This window comes from Capra hircus, chromosome 1 (genome assembly GCF_001704415.2).
Source record: "Capra hircus breed San Clemente chromosome 1, ASM170441v1, whole genome shotgun sequence".
Classification (NCBI taxonomy): domain Eukaryota; kingdom Metazoa; phylum Chordata; class Mammalia; order Artiodactyla; family Bovidae; genus Capra; species Capra hircus.
The window spans coordinates 113,149,498-113,165,704 of NC_030808.1; the positions used below are offsets into that span (position 1 = coordinate 113,149,498).

Sequence of the window (16,207 nt, forward strand, 5' to 3'; positions counted from 1 at the left end):
GAATGGCATTGTAACAAGTATACTATCATGTAAGAATCGAATCGCCAGTCTATGTCCGACGCAGGATACAGCATGCTTGGGGCTGGTGCACGGGGATGACCCAGAGAGATGTTATGGGGAGGGAGGTGGGAAGGGGGTTCAAGTTTGGGAACACATGTACACCCATGGTGGATTCATGTCAATGTATGGCAAAACCAATACAGTATTGTAAACTAAAATAAAGTAAAAATAAAAATTTTAAAAAAATAAAAATAAAATAAAAATTAAGCATGGAAAGCTGAGGCAAAAAGATACAAAAAGTCAAAGTGCTCCAAAACCTGCCTTAAACACTGTAGCCCCTTTACAAGAAGAAATCAGGGCACAATATCGGACAAAGATAATGGAGGTGCTGACTGCTTATGGAAAATATCCTGACATTTTTCAAAATTCACAAAGCCTCTTTTCTTTAGGGTCCTAACTGCAACCTGGATATTTACTAACTACTAGAATTTTAAAAAAGTAATGGTTGCTTTTTGTTGTTTAAAGTATCCAGTTTTAAAAAAAAAAGCCAAAGTGGACTGCCACTTTTTAGTGGACAGGAAACCCATGTGGGAAGGACAGAATAGAACTTCAGAACAGTAATGACACCTGGGGAGGCCGGAAGGAGAAAAGGACTGGAGAGGAGGATGGTTAACAGGATCTGCCTTAAAAACTAGAGGCCTGAATATCAAAATGTTAACATCTGTTCAAGCTAGTACTTGTGTGGCAGATACCTGGAGATCTATTACACAAACTCACATGTTAGTTTATCTGCACGCTTGCCCTCTTGCCTTTCGAGTTGACCCACACTGTCTGTGGAGTGTGTTTCTCTCTAAATAAATCCACGTCTTACCTATCACTCTGTCTCTTACTGAATTCCTTCTGCCACAAGACAACGAGAACTTCAATAAATCCTGAGACCAGGCATGATCTCAGTTAAAAGACCACAAGTTCAAGTTCCAGATCTGGGATTTGGCTAGGGTCAAGTCCTGGACTACAGGTTCAAGGCCCAATTTGAATTACATGGTTTCAGAGGATACATTACAGATGAAACGACTTAACAAATATGATTAAGTAATCACAATGTATGATCTTATGCAGATTCCCATTTAAATAAATCTTTAAAAAAATATGAAAATTGAGGAAATGTGAATACTGACTGGGCATTGGATGGTATTAAGAATTTCTTTCTGAATTTTTAATTGTAGCAATTTTGATTATTTTTTTATTTTAAAAATCTGTATTTCTCTGAGCTATATAACGAAATATTATTTACAGATAATTTTTCTGCATGCTTGAAGTAGTTGTTGTTCAGTTGCTAAGTTGTGTCTGACTCTTTGCAACCCCAGGGACTATAGCCTGCCAGGCTCCTCTGTCCATGAGATTTCCCAGGCAAGAATGCTAGGGTGAGTTGCCATTTCCTTCTCCAGGGGATCTTTCCAGACAAGGAATCAAACTCACATTTCTTGCACTGGCAGGTGGATTTTTTACACTGAACCACCAGAGAAGCCCCAAGCTTGAATTAAAAAAAAAAAAAAAAAGTGTTTAAAAGTGAAACAGAGGCACAAAAGGGCCAAAGAAAACGCAGGCTGGTGCCCAAGTGATGCAAAGGGCAAAGTCCAATCATGATGCTTTGGTTAAATGTAATTGCCAAGCAACACAATAAATACACACAAACCCTGGGAACATTCAAATCCAAGATAACACAGTTCTGCAGTCAGAATCTACATTTTATCACCAGATAGTCTTCTAATATCAATTTTGTTAACAAAAGGCACAACAGTACATTGAACTTTTGCCAAATAAAATCCACGCCCATATTTGAAGTATTGAAAGTTTGAAAGATACAAAGTGTTATTTAAATTTCCATATGCTAATCTAAATGAAAGCCGAACTCCAGGAAGCATAAATACGGCAGCCTGGCTTTCGGTACTAAAGCTAAGTTGGAGAAGTGTGTAAGTGACAGAAGTACATGTTTTTGTTGAGCATTCAGAGATTAACAGCAAGATTTAGGCCTGGGCTAACAAATACAGCTGCTGCCCTAGAGAGAACTCAAAAAATTCAGTTTTCTTCTTGAGAATCCCCTACAAAATGGGCTATATCAACAACAGAATGACAGTCATTTAGGGTCAACTTGGCCTGTTACGTTGCCAACAAAATCCATCTAGTCAAAGTTTTGGTTTTTCCAGTAGTCATGTATGGATGTGAGAGTTGGACTATAAAGAAAGTTGAGCACCAAAGAATTGATGCTTTTAAACTGTGGTGTTGGAGGAGTCTCTTGAGAGTCCCTTGGACTGCAAGGAGATCAAACCAGTCAATCCTAAAGGAAATCAGTCCTGCATATTCATTGGAAGGACTGATGCTGAAGTTAATACTCCAATACTTTAACCACATGCTGCAAAGAACTGAATCACTGGAAAAGACCCTGATGTTGGGACAGATTGAAGGCAGGAGGAGAAGGGGATGACAGAGGATGAGATGGTTGGATGGCATCAACTTGATGGACATGAGTTTGAGTAAGCTCCGGGAGTTGGTGATAGACAGGGAAGCCTAGCGTGCTACAGTCCATGGGATCAAAAAGAGTCAGATACGACTGAGTGACTGAACTGAACTGGCCTGTGTGGGGGCCTCCCAGGTGGCACTAGTGGTAAAAAAATCTGCCTGCCAATGCAGGAACATAAGAGACACAGGACTGACCCCTGGGTCAGGAAGATCCCCTGGAAGAGGGCAGGGCAACTCACTCCAGTACTCTTGCCTGGAGAACCCCATGGATAGAGAAGCCTGGTGGGCTACATACGATCCATGGGGTCGCAAAGAGTTGGACACGACTGAGCAACTACTGGCCCAGAGATAGTCTTGGGCTCATGAAACATTTTTTAAAACTTAAATTAGGATGATACTTGAAGGGACTTCCCTGGTGGTCCAATGGCTAAGATTCTACACTCCACATGCAGGAGCTGGACTTTGATCCCTGGTCAGAGAACTAGATCCCACATGCCGCAGCTAAGGATCCTGCATGCTGCAGCAAATATTGAGGATCATGTGCCGCAAGTAAGACCTGGCACAGCCAAATAAACAAACATTCAAGAAAACAAACAAGATTTTGCTGTTGTTGTTCACTCACTGAGTTGTGTCCGACTCTTTGGGACCCCATGGACTGCAGCACACCAGACTTCCCTGTCCTTCAATATCTGCCAGAGTTTGCTCAAACTCAAAAGTCTGACTTTCTGTATTCTCTTTTCTAAATATCAGAAAATATTGCCACACTGAACTGGTTTGAACTAAGTGGCAGCTGTTCAACTTATACAAGGCCTGTGGATCACATTTCCCGCCACTCCCCATCACCCACACTCACCAGCATCACTTATAACACGACTTGGCCTGCCTCCCCATGGGCATTTTAATCTGTGGTGTAACACTAAGGATGTCACTCCGTGGTGTGATGCTGAAAATACATAATTTCCCCTTAGCACAAAATTAGGGGGTAGGAGGGAGACAGAAGAAAATGTTTGGTTTCCTGAATTCTGAATTCCAATACAGTGCAGAGAGGGGAGGAAAAACCTGAGCCAGATGTCATCTCCATAATCACCACACATGCATTTCCATGGTCAAGTTTACAAGTGCTTCTTCACTTACACCGACGGGTTCCCCAAGTATGTGAGATTCCTGATTCTGAACTATGCTCATTTCGGCTTAAGCGAGAATCACTTCTGCTTCCATATTGCTGAAGGACTCACAGAGGTGCCCTGGCTTGTTTTTCACGCAACATTCCCACAACCCAAGCCAGTTATGGGAACTCTTTCCTACCTACAAATGCTGCACCCAAACTCACATCACATAAACTAAGCATCACACTGTGACACTGTTAAGCCAGGAGGAAAAAAAATTATGGCTAAAAACTAAAGCGGTTTGATGCAGAGAGGAGAATTTACTCATCAATACAAAAATAAGTATCAGACACTGGCCCACAAAAGATACACACATAGAGACAGGACAGAATGCCATTCATTAACCAATTTCAAGAAAATATAAATGTGTCTCTATCAAATGAAACTTCCAAGGAAGAAGTGTAACACATTCCCTGTTTTACGTAGGTACTATACATACAAACATCATACATACATATATATTATTGTCATTCAGTCGCTAAGTCACGTCCAACTCTTTACGACCCCAAAGGACTGTAACCCACCAGGCTCCTCTGTCCATGGGGATTTTTCAGGCAAGAATACTGGAGAGGATTGCCATTTCCTTCTCCAAGGGATCTTCCTGGATCATGGATGGAACCTGAGCCTCCTGCAATGGCAGGTTCATTTCTTACCACTGAGCCACCAAGGAAGCCCCCAAACATATGCATACACAGTCATAATTACAACACAGTTTAGATATATTAAGAGATATTAAGCTATCCCTTAATATAGATATATTAAGCTACCACTACATACACACTATATTAAAAAAAAACAAGAAAATATACCGAGCAAGAAGAGTTTCCAGAGTCCCTAGTACATCAGTCTTAAAGCACTTTATTTTATAAAAACATGATAAATTTTCCTGATCAGAATTGTCAAAGTTCACTTTCTCACTGCAGTGTTTCAAGAAATATTTCACAATATAAAAGGATGACTCTTTCTCCTTAGGGTTACAGGATCACTGGTAGAAAAAATTGAAACCACAACCAGGTATAATTCCCACAATTTGGTCTCTTCGCTCTCACAGACAGAAAAACAGAAGGTACACACTCACTGCAGTGAGCTGGCTCCACGTGGACCTCAGAGGCTTGTGGTGAATCACAATTTTTTCATCAGATTTCTGTTCTTTTGGCTCTGACTCCTCATCAGAGTCGATGTCAAGGGCCTTTTCTTTGTAGTTCTGATACAGGACAGCATTTTCTGCAAAAAAAAAGAAAAAAGAACCAAACCCTACACATCACTAATTGTCACCCCCCCATCATGTTGCTACTTGTTCTAAAGAAATATCCAGTATTTATATGATGTTTGGCCTCCAGTTTAATAAACAAGAGATAAATGGATTTCTTCATGAAGAGTCATGATCAAAAATTTATTTTCTTACTCATACAGCTCTATCCCCCATTCATCTGCAGAGGACAGGAAGTGCCTGCACATGAAATGCCAACTGAAGCAAAGTTTCCATGACTCTGTCTACCACTCATGAAGGTCATGTCTATTACATTATTGTTTTTTAGGTTAAATTGAATTTACACCCTTTTATTTTTTGATTTAACAAACACTTATAGTACATCTACAATGTGCCAAGGGCTGGGAGTAAATAGAAAATAAAAGACACTTTCCGTGCCCTCATGAGCCAAAAATTTAATGAGAAATATAGTAAAAGTCAGTCATTCATGAATTCATTCAACTGACACTTAGAAAATGTCTACTAGAAGCCCGTAAATGCTAGGTGCTGGGGATACAACAAAGAACAACAACAAAAAAAGAGGAAAATCTCATTCTTCAAGGAGCTGACATCAGAGTGATGAAAGAATGACAATAAATAAACAAGCAACTTTTATAATATGGCATATGCTGAAAAGTAGCATGGCGAAAAATGAAACAGAGAAAGGGTGTTAGGAAGGGTGATACGTAGATTTTAAACAGGGTAGTTTAGGAAGGCCTCACAGAGGTGACATTGAAGCAAAGATCTAAAAGAGGGTAAGGAAAGAAACCATCTATACAACTGGCAACAACAGAGACATCAGCAAACAGAGACCTCAGCAAGTGCAAAGGCCCTGGGGCAGGAGTCTGCTTGGTGTGTCTTACAATATGTACAACGATGGGCAAGGAGGCCTGTGTGGCTGGAATAAGTTAAGGGAGGGGAGGAAGCATAGGAGATGGGGGTTGGGATGAATAGAGGGCTGACCATATAGGGTCTTGCCTCAATGCCATTGAAAGGACTTTTGTTTTTTTACTCTAAGTAAGACAGCAAGTCATTTTAAGGTTGAGGACACCATGATCTGGCACAAACACGTTATCTACAAATCAAAAGATTTATACACAAGTGCTCTGAGAACAGACTGTCAGCAGGACATGATTTAGTCTGGGGGTCAGAGAAGTGGTAATGAAGAAAATCTTAAGATCTGAAAGCTGAGAAACCACAGAGCTACAGGAAAAACCACTTCCAAAAGCAAGAGGAAATAAATTACCTTAGAAGAATAAAAGAGGTTATGAACTGCAGTGTAGGTGTCAATCAGACAAAGGGTGTAAGGTGAGTTTAGGGAGAAGAGCCAGGCAGTTCAAACCAGACAGTTTTGCAGTCTCTTAAAGAACTGGGTTTTATCCTGAGCCCAAAAGCCAGAGTTTCTTTCATACTGTAAAGGTTATATTTTATCCTGACTGCAATGAAAATCCACTGAAAGACATTTTTAGATTGGAACAGGAAAACATTGACTAATTAAGGAACTAATTAGGATGCTCTTGAAGTGGTCAGTGAAAAGCAGTGGAGACTTGAGGGGGTTGGACTGGATACAGGGGTCAGACTGGCTGTGGTGGTCAGGATATTTTCTAGTTCTGTTAAGTCCCACAACTGAAGTGGAAGAAGGGAACTCCAGAAGAGATTCAGCTTTAGTGGAAAGATTATGAGTTTGGTTTTGGAACATACTGAGTTTGAAATGCTTTCCCCATCTACTGAGGCCAGCAAACATCTGCCTCATTTCTCATCAACTATGGCATGTTCTGTATGCATCATCACTAAATACTGAGAGTTCATGCAAGATTTTACTGTTCTTTGATTGGTCTGCATATGAAAGCAGAGTGTAAGGGTATAGATCTCTGTAGAACCCTTTAAAGTACTTAATGTATGACATAAAATACATTCGGACATTGTTGATATGATGTCTCATTCATCTCACAACAATGTAGGCAATTATTAGCTTCATTCTACACACAGGATAAAACAGGCTCAGTGAAGTTGAGAGGCTTGTTTAATGTCACTCAACTGATGAGTGAAGCAGCAGAACAGAAACTCAGGTCTCTGGTTCCAATATCACAGGATCCTACCACTCAACCACACAGCTTCCTGACGTACATTCTTGTTAGTCATCAACTGCTGAGACTCCTGCATTCCTCATGTACATATATGTGAAAAAGAATGTCTAGGTCATCATATTCAAGAGGAGAAGAGAGGGTACACAGAAACAGCTCCTCGTAAAAGCAAACAGCATAAAACTAGTTATAATGAAGGTCTGTCCTGAGACTTCAAAAAAGCTCAACATTTTTAACTATTTGAAGCAAAGGTCCCAAAACTAATGCCAAATTCCAGAAGATGCAAAACATCTCTCATGATTGATATTAGATAGATGCTCGGTTCACTTCACAGTTATAACAGGGTACAAGAGAAAGCAAAGTGCGTGAGAACCAGTTGTCTGTCCTGGTCCTGGCTGTGTGACAGTGGATAAGGTACTAAGCCTCTTTGAGATTCCAGATTCCTCGGTTATAAAATCTGGACGATGACTTTAACCCAGCCAGCAAAAATACTATATCTGGGTTTCTTCCCCATAGAAAACATTTTTCTAAGATGGATACAATAAACTGGTCATATGTAAATGAAAAAATGGAAACTGATTTTTATAAAAATGATATGGGGAAATGTTTTGTAATCAGCCAAGTTGATACAACTCTGGGTGGTTTTACCTTTTGATTTACTTACAGAGAGGCATACCCTTCTTCACTGTTCTTTTAAAGGCAGGAAAATCTTAACATTTCAAAGAATGACAGGAAGTAACTACCCTCACCTCCACCACACTCCCCCAGCTCTACAAACTCTTCTGGTCCATTGACACTGGATCCATTTACACAAAGTCCCCTAATCTGATTAGGGTCTGAACACCTGGTGAAAGCTGCTTTTGTTTCTGCGATCCTTCATAAAAACACTATATGAGGTCAAAACTCTTAGCAATAGGGTTCTGTTAATGAAGCAAGTTCGATTTCCTCCAAATTGAAATTTGGTTATGAAACCATATTAATATATTAAAATGTAGAAATATGGGGATAAGAACATTAAGTCAAAGGAAATATGACCTAAGGAAATATGGACGTAAGATCTACATGCCAAAACTTCAGAATTTTAAATTGAAGAGCTAGAGTTTGTCCTTAATCTTTCTTCATTTTTTTGAGCGAGGTGGGGATGGAGCCAGAGTAGAGGAGAATTAAAAATCCCAGAACACTGGTCTGACAAAGTCATCGGCTTACAAAGAATGCTATTAATTTTATTCACTGCTGGTATTACTGGATGAAAATTTAGCTTAGTGCAGAGCTTTGTGCTGTATAATTTGAGAAGTTGTACATTTTTCTCATCTTGTGTTTTTGTTACTTCGTTGGATTTCGACTTATAATTGATATTCCACATTGAAACAGCAATAAAAGTCTGGAAAATCAAATGCTTACCTTCCCCATCAAATGTTCCTTGTCCTTTCAGCATTTTTTTCTAAGAAACAAGAAAAGGAAAAAGAGGAAAAGCAAAGCAAACTATGTATGAATGAGCCAAACAGAAAATACAGCTATTTAAAGAAAAAGTACTTTTTTGTGGTCACATTCATTAGATTTCCAACAGCATGCACAGATGATCCCTGGAGCAGTCATATGACTACTACCACTCACTAAAAAGATGAAATAAAATGTACAGTATCCCCCACGCTCAGCCAATACAGCTTGAGAATCCTCAAATGACCAATAGTTTTTAGCTTATTACTGATGATTCACCATCACTGTTAAATTGAACTCTGCTATACTTGCAGAGTTGGAGCGGGGGGTGGGGGCAGGGGGGAGCACAAAAAATATTATGTAATTTCTTTACTTAGAAATTAGTTTTCTTAGTCCCTCAGTCATGTCCTATTCTTTGTGACCCCATGAGCTGTAGCCCTCCAGGCTCCTCTGTCCATGGGACTTTCCAGGCAAGAATACTGGAGTTGAGAAGACATTCCCTTCTCCAGGGGATCTTCCCAACCCAGGGATTGAACTCATGTCTCCTGAACTGCAGGCAGATTCTTTACCATCTGAGCCATCAGGGAAGCTCACTCATGATTCACCACCACTGTTAAATTGAAATTTGTTAAACTTGCAAAGTTGGAGGGGGAAAAAAATACACATAAAATGTTATGTAATTTAAGGCCATAGGATCTAAAATAAAACAGGCTCACTTGTGTATTACATATGTGACATTTATATAGACTGGTTCCAGCTTTCTGATTAATCAGGAAAAGATGTGGCTGCCAAAATGAATTTCTGCCCTATTACTGAGATCTGTCTTGTGTCTGGAGAACGCAGCACATGCACTCTCCAAAATCTCCTTCCCTAGTCTTCCCTATTTCTTTATGTCATATTTGGTAATATTTTAAGGAGTGCAACTCCTAGGTCACATCATTCACTCCAACCCGAAGTTTCAAGCTACAAACTTGTTAAATGCACTCAAGGGTTAAGAGGGCACAAAATGGGAATCAGATGCAACCAAAGCCACTGGTGAAAGAAGCCAGAAATAAAGATGACAAACTATGTCTTTTGTGATTCTGGCAATTGACTTTAAGATTCACATTTTACCTGGATGGTATTTAGTAGGTGATCATTACAGAAAGGAAAAATATTTCAGTAATTAAGTCACTAATGTAAGTACTTAATCAACCGGCTGAAAGGAAATCAGTGTTTTCCTGTATCAGCTGTGGTGAATCAGCAATCAGTAACTGACACTTCTAAACAAGCACCACACTGGCTTGACCACATAATCAAGAGTGCAGATCCACGCCTGTCTGCCACCCCCTTTGCAGCTACCTGTATTAAAAGTGTTCAAAATTCACTCCACCAATACGTAATTTGCTGAGTTTTTTCTCCTACTTGTCCCCCACATTTTGCCGAACTTAGAAAATGAATACAGTGGTAAGAGTTTAAGTTCCTCCCATAAAACTGCATTACCCTGGGCTGTGCCTACCAGCAATAAAATGGCCAAGAGATAGACGTGCAGGGGTCTGATCAACAAACAATAAAATTAAAAAAGAACAATAACCTTTACTTCCCTCTGTGCCCCTCCTCCGCACCCCAAACATCTTCACTGGCGGCTTAATGACTGCCTAACGTGCTACACTCTTGCCCACTTTTACCTTTATCCTTCCCAGGCTGGAAAACTTCTCCTTGTCTTCCATCACTGCTTTCAGAACCGGCTGGGACATCCTGTTCTTCTTCTTCGAGGTGCCAGGACTGTCAAAATCAACGCCACTGACCACCGCCCTGCGATAGGAGGTGGACCGCAAGCCTCTCCGCAGAGACCCCGGGCTGTCCAAGTCGTGCTCCGCCTCGCCCTCGTCCTCTGCTGGGCCCACGGGGGCCCCAAGGCCCTCCACCATGCTGCGCACCTTGAGCAGTCTCTTGTGAGGTTCCACGTTCAGATTGTTGGATTTACTTATTTTAATTTCCGAGGCCAAGCTCTTCGGAATGATCTGCTGTTTTCCCACTTTGAGGGCGGCGGGGCTGTTTGTGCTCAAAACCACTGAAGGATTCTCCAGGAGTTCGTTCTCCGGTGAGGGCAGCCTTTGGAGAGGCAGTTTTTGTTCCAAAGACCTTTTGGGGAGCGAAGGAGAGAGTCTCGAGGTTCCTCGCTCAGGGTCCTTAGCCATGTTGCCGGAGAGCGAACCGGCGCCTTGGGAGGAGATAATAGGGGAAAGCCCATTTGCAGCCGGAGAAGGCAGGGGGCTGGTGGGGAATCCGGTCTTGTCCCCCTCGGGGCTGCAGGGGGGCGGCGCTCGAGGAGTCCGCGGGGGGTGCAGCGGCTGAGGCGCGGGCTTGGTCAATGTGCCGTTCGCTGGGGACTTGGGGGAGCCGCCCGACGCCACTCTGGGGACTTGGGGTGACTTGGACCTTCGAAGCCGAGGAGAGACAGCCCTGTACTCCTGGGAGACGGTCCTCCCATTGGTCACCGCCCTCCGATGGGCGCATATAAGCAGGGGGCTCCTGCCGTCTGAGGCGCCGGGCACTTCGGCCAGAGTCTGCGCCGCAGGGAGCGTCTCTCGGTCCTCCACCGGGAAATCCGTGATCAGCAACCCGCTGGGGCTCTGATAGGACTGGGGCCTCGGCTTGCTCCGGCCCAGGAGCTGGGGCTGAGGGGTTGAACGCCTCCGCCACAAAGGGGTTAAGCTGTTGCTGGAAAAATCCACTTCGCTCTCGGTGTTCATAGCGGAGCCTCAGGGGTCAGCCCCCGGGGGGTGGGGGACAACACCTAGTCAGTCTTGCCTAAAGAGGAAAGAAGTCATGGAGCTTGGCCTCCGGACTACTAGGCACGCCTTGCAGACGCGCGTGCTCTGAGCCCGCGGATCACTCGGCTGCCGAGGGACACAACTGCGTTCAATTACCCACCCTTTCTGGGGCAAAAACTGCGCCCACCGCGGCGAGGGGTCCAGTACAGAAACCTGGGTCGCGCCCAGGCGAATTAATCCAATCACCTCCGCGCCTCTCTCGCGGCCCAAGACCACCCGCACAGAAACAGACCGCCACCAAATCGCCGGTGCAAACTGATGCACAAGAAACTTGGGAAGAGTTCAGCTTTCTTGGGAAACTCGTCGCGGGACGCTCCCCTCCGCCGCCATCCAGCGGCCTGCCCCCGCCGTAGGTCCCCTAGAGCTCCAGCAGCCCGTCTCCCAGGCGGATTTACCTTCAGGGCTTTGTAGAGCCCAGGGCCGACGAGCACCCCCGCCCAGTGGGTGGCCCGGATCCCGGACCGAATCTCTGCAGCGGGAGCTCTGGAGAGCTCAGCAGCCGACCCAGCGTCGGCTCCGCCCCCAAGCTTGATCCCGCCTACGGCATTGGCCACGCCCCGGCCCGCCTCAGTCGCTGCCTTCTGGGAGCCGCTGCCTTCCCGCCCTGGTCTCTCGTTAAAAAACTCAAGCGCACCTGGGCTGTGTGCCGAGCTCCAGGTTCCCGGCCACGAGATGCGGGGAGGGAGCGGCGTGGGAGCTGCAGGCGCGCAAGGCTGTTGCCCGGAGCACAGCGTGGGAACAAACGTAGGAGCCCTGCCAGAATGTAATTTGCGAAGTCCTGGGCCCCCAGGGGATCTCCCTGGTAGAAGCTCGGAATGCCGAGCATAGTAAGGTGCGTGAAGCTGGAACTCGTAGCTCTGAACGCGGAAAGCCAGGCGCCTCTCAGTATTCGGGTGGTCTTAAATCCGATGCCCTACTCCCCTGCTTAAAATATCTTATGGACTGATAGGCTTGCTTGTGCCTGGAGTATTTCTGGAGAGATACTTATAGCCAGTTCGGGGGAGGACAACTGGGTGGCTAGGAAACCGGAGGGACGGAGTGTTTTCATTCAGTCATCTTTGGATCTTGTATGCTTTACCTATTAAAAGTAACCATAATTTAAATTCAAAAAAAAAAAGCATATTGGTTTCTAAGTGTACACAGGATAAAATTCAAAATCCTCTCCAAGGCCCTATAGGACTTGGCAACTGCGCAGGAGGGCACGAACAGGAAGTGCTTACCTCTGTAGCCTATCTTCCCCCACCCCCTACAGTTGTTCCTTCGCTCATTTTAGGCCATACCCACCAAGTTTGACAGCCTCAAACCTTCCCTTTTGTTTCTCCTTGACCTACTGACCTGTCCGTCAGAGAGGACTTCCCTCCCGAATCTGATTATGGCTACGCTTATTTACTTTCCCGGCCACCTTTTCTCATCTATGGACACTCATTGCAAATGTATTTAATCATATATTTAGTTTTATCTTTATTATCTGCTTTGTCTTCTTTTGACTGAAAGCCGCAAGAGGGCAGAGGCCATGTTTCTTTATTGCCCCCTCTGTATTCCAGGCACATAGAGTGGCACTTAATGAATATTTGTCGAATGAATGAATTATGAATGAATGAGAGGGTGACCTGAATGAAGACAGTGACCAACCACCGCAGAGTGCTCTGTTGCCAAGTAGTAGAAAGTGGGCTGTGTCCTGGACAAGCTCCAGCAATGTGAGAAGAATAAGGCAAACTTGAGGAGACAGATTTAGAACCTAAGATCTGTGTAATTAATTCTATTACCAAGACATATGGGCTGTTCTCCAAACTCTCTTTTTTTGCATTCACAAATTCAACAAGGGGTGTACTGCACATCCACAAATTGTTCCTGTTTTCCCTGGATAGGTTGAATTTGATGGCCAAAAATAGTAAAAGGCAATTTCTGGGTGGTGATGAGATGAATGTTTTTCATGCTTATTTATACTTTGCTATACTTTCCAAATACTGTACATTAAATATATGTTACTTTGATATGTTTTCATAAGTAGAAGAAATGGCATCAAAATATTTATAAGAAATTTTTCTAAAAAAATAAATTTACCAAATATTTTGGTTAGAAGATATGGCTGATTATATACTCATACCTACCCACTTTTTAATATAGGGTAGTTTTCATACTAACCTGTATTACTTGTATATTGGGAAAATATAATAAAGTTAATTTTTAAGGTGCTTAGTTAATGACAGATGAAGTGTTATCCAATTCAGGATGCAATCTGTGGCTTACATTAAGAAGTTTTAAATGGTGATGTGAGAAACTAGCTTCTCTTCAAATTATGCTATTTCTGCAAACAAGCGTAACTGATGATTATGAAGAAATTGTAGGATATTCCTACCTCATTCCTAAGCAACAACGTAATACCCACCAAAACAATAACAAGGAAAAAACATGAAGTTCTGTTCCTTCATTAAGCTTTGAAATCCACAGATCTATTGCCCATTTTACGGTCCATTCAATTTATCATAATTATTCAAATCTAGGACATTTTTGAGGAGAAGGCAACGGCAACCCACTCCAGTACTCTTGCCCGGGAAATCCCATGGACGGAGGAGCCTGGTAGGCTGGAGTCCATGGGGTCGCTAGGAGTTGGATACGACTGAGCGACTTCACTTTCAATTTTCACTTTCCACTTTCATGTACTGGAGAAGGAAATGGCAACCCACTCCAGTGTTCTTGCCTGGAGAATCCCAGGGACGAGGGAGCCTGGTAGGCTGCCGTCTATGGGGTCTCACAGAGTCGGACATGACTGAAGCGACTTAGCAGCACCAGCAGCAGCAGGACATTTTTGATAGCATGTGCTATCAAGAAAAAAAAAAAAGAGCTGTGAATTAAAATTATGACACAGTGTGTTGTTACATAGGATCTTTTTAATACTTATGATGGTTTTAAATTTAGATATGATTTTTTCAGTAATGTACATATTTAGAAAAGGAAAATATAAGCAAAATAAATTGATTAAATATTTCTACAAATTCTGTACATGAGTCTAATTTTCCTAAATCCCTCTTCACACAGAACATCACGAGCTTGTCCACACAGTATCATTGATATATATGCAGTATTTCCTAAAAGGATGGCCTAACCATGTCTCTGGGATTTGCTTCCTAGCCAGACATTCATTCTTCAAGTTTGATGCTGGCACATTCCTATTAGATTAAAAGCATAGTTTGTTTAACTGAATTATATGTCACTACAACCTATGTAGGGCTTCCCTGGTAGCTTAGCTGGTACAGAATCCATCTGCAATGCAGGAGACCCTGGTTCAATTCCTGGGTTGGGAAGATCCCACTCCAGTATTCTTGGGCTTCCTTGGTGGCTCACATAGTAAAGAATCTGCCTGCAATGCAGGAGACCTGGGTTCGATCCCTGAGTTGGAAAGATCCCCTGGAGGAGGGCATGGCAACCCATTCCAATATTCTCACCTGGAGAATCACCATGGACAGAGGAGCCTGGCAGGTTACAGTCCATGGGGTTGCAGAGAGTCAGCCACGACTGAGCCACTATGCACAGCACAGTACAACCTACATATCCTCTCTATTACTGGCCAGGAAGAAGTTTCTGACAAATTGAAGTTCCAGGCCCTCGCTGCAATCCTGTGTGATCCATGAGTTGGTTATATTACCTTCTTGTTCCTTTGAAATTTTTTTCATCTAATCTGACACATCTGGCAATTTCTCCTACCTTCAACTGCAGTTGTTAGCATATGGTTTTGACACATGTAGTATTAAATTGCATAGAACTCAGTGAAATGATGACAATTCAAATAGTTATAACTATGTTCACAAATACAAAGGCAATGCCAACTATATCAGGACTGCCCCATGGCCAATGGCTATTTCTTAACATTATAGTAAGATAAGGTCACTGGTGATGCAGTTGGTAAAAAGAAAAATCCACCTGCAATGCAGGAGGCCGTCTGCAATGCAAGAGGCCTGGGTTCGATCCCTGGGTTGGAAGATCCCCTGGAGAAGAAAATGGCAACCCATTCCAGTATTCTTGCCTGGGAAGTCTCATGGACAGAGGAGCCTGGCAGGCTACAGTTCATAGGATCACAAGAATCAGACATGACCTAGTGACTAAACCACCACCACCACTACCACCACCACCATCACCACACACCCCAGTTTCAGAGATGTTAAAAATGTGAGACCAAAATGCTTCTTAGAATTGGAGAAATACAGGTCTGTCTAGTCAAGGCTATGGTTTTTCCAGTGGTCATGTATGGATGTGAGAGTTGGACTATAAAGAAAGCTGAAGAATTGAGGCTTTTGAACTGTGGTGTTGGAGAAGACTCTTGCAGTCCTTGGACTGCAAGAAGATCCAACCAGTCCATCTTAAAGGAGATCAGTCCTGGGTGTTCATTGGAAGAAATGATGTTAAAGCCCTGAAACTCCAGTACTTTGGCCACCTCATGCGAAGAGCTGACTCATTAGAAAAGACCCTGATGCTGGGAAAGATTGGGGGGCAGGAGGAGAAGGGGATGACAGAGGATGAGATGGTTGGATGGCATCACCGACTCAATGGACATGGGTTTGGGTGGACTGCAGGAGTTGGTGATGGACAGGGAGGCCTGGCGTGCTGTGGTTCACGGGGTCGCAAAGAGTTGGACACGACTGAGCAACTGAACTGAACTGAAACTATTAGGATGGATACATACCCTGGTATTTTCTGATGGTATATATTTTTTAATTTAAAAAGTTTATTTTCTTCCCAGTTTTACTGAGATATCACTGACATATAACATTGCAGTAGATTAAGGTGTACAACATAAAGATTTGATATATGCATTATATTGTGAAGGGCTTCCTTGGTGGCTCAGATAGTAAAGAATCTGCCTGCAATGCAGGAGATCCAGGTTCGATATATTGTGAAATAATTACCACAGTGAGTTTAGCTAATATCCCCCACCTT

General features: G+C 43.1%; 1 protein-coding gene across 3 annotated transcripts in view; it reads right to left on the reverse strand.

Moving 5' to 3' along the window:
* The window catches only part of ARHGEF26 (Rho guanine nucleotide exchange factor 26), a 142,193-nt gene extending 130,382 nt beyond the window's left edge, over nt 1-11,811 (reverse strand). Inside the window, exons 1-4 of one of the 3 annotated variants that reach the window (XM_018048732.1) lie at nt 11,668-11,806; nt 10,124-11,249; nt 8,421-8,460; nt 4,765-4,910 (exon numbers count right to left, since the gene is read on the reverse strand). In XM_018048732.1, the coding sequence (XP_017904221.1) occupies nt 4,765-4,910; nt 8,421-8,460; nt 10,124-11,191 (1,254 nt within the window). In that variant the 5' untranslated portion in view covers nt 11,192-11,249; nt 11,668-11,806. Of the gene's footprint in view, nt 1-4,764; nt 4,911-8,420; nt 8,461-10,123 lie in introns of all 3 variants that reach the window. The other 2 variants (XR_001918121.1, XM_005675418.3) reach the window with 2 other exon arrangements.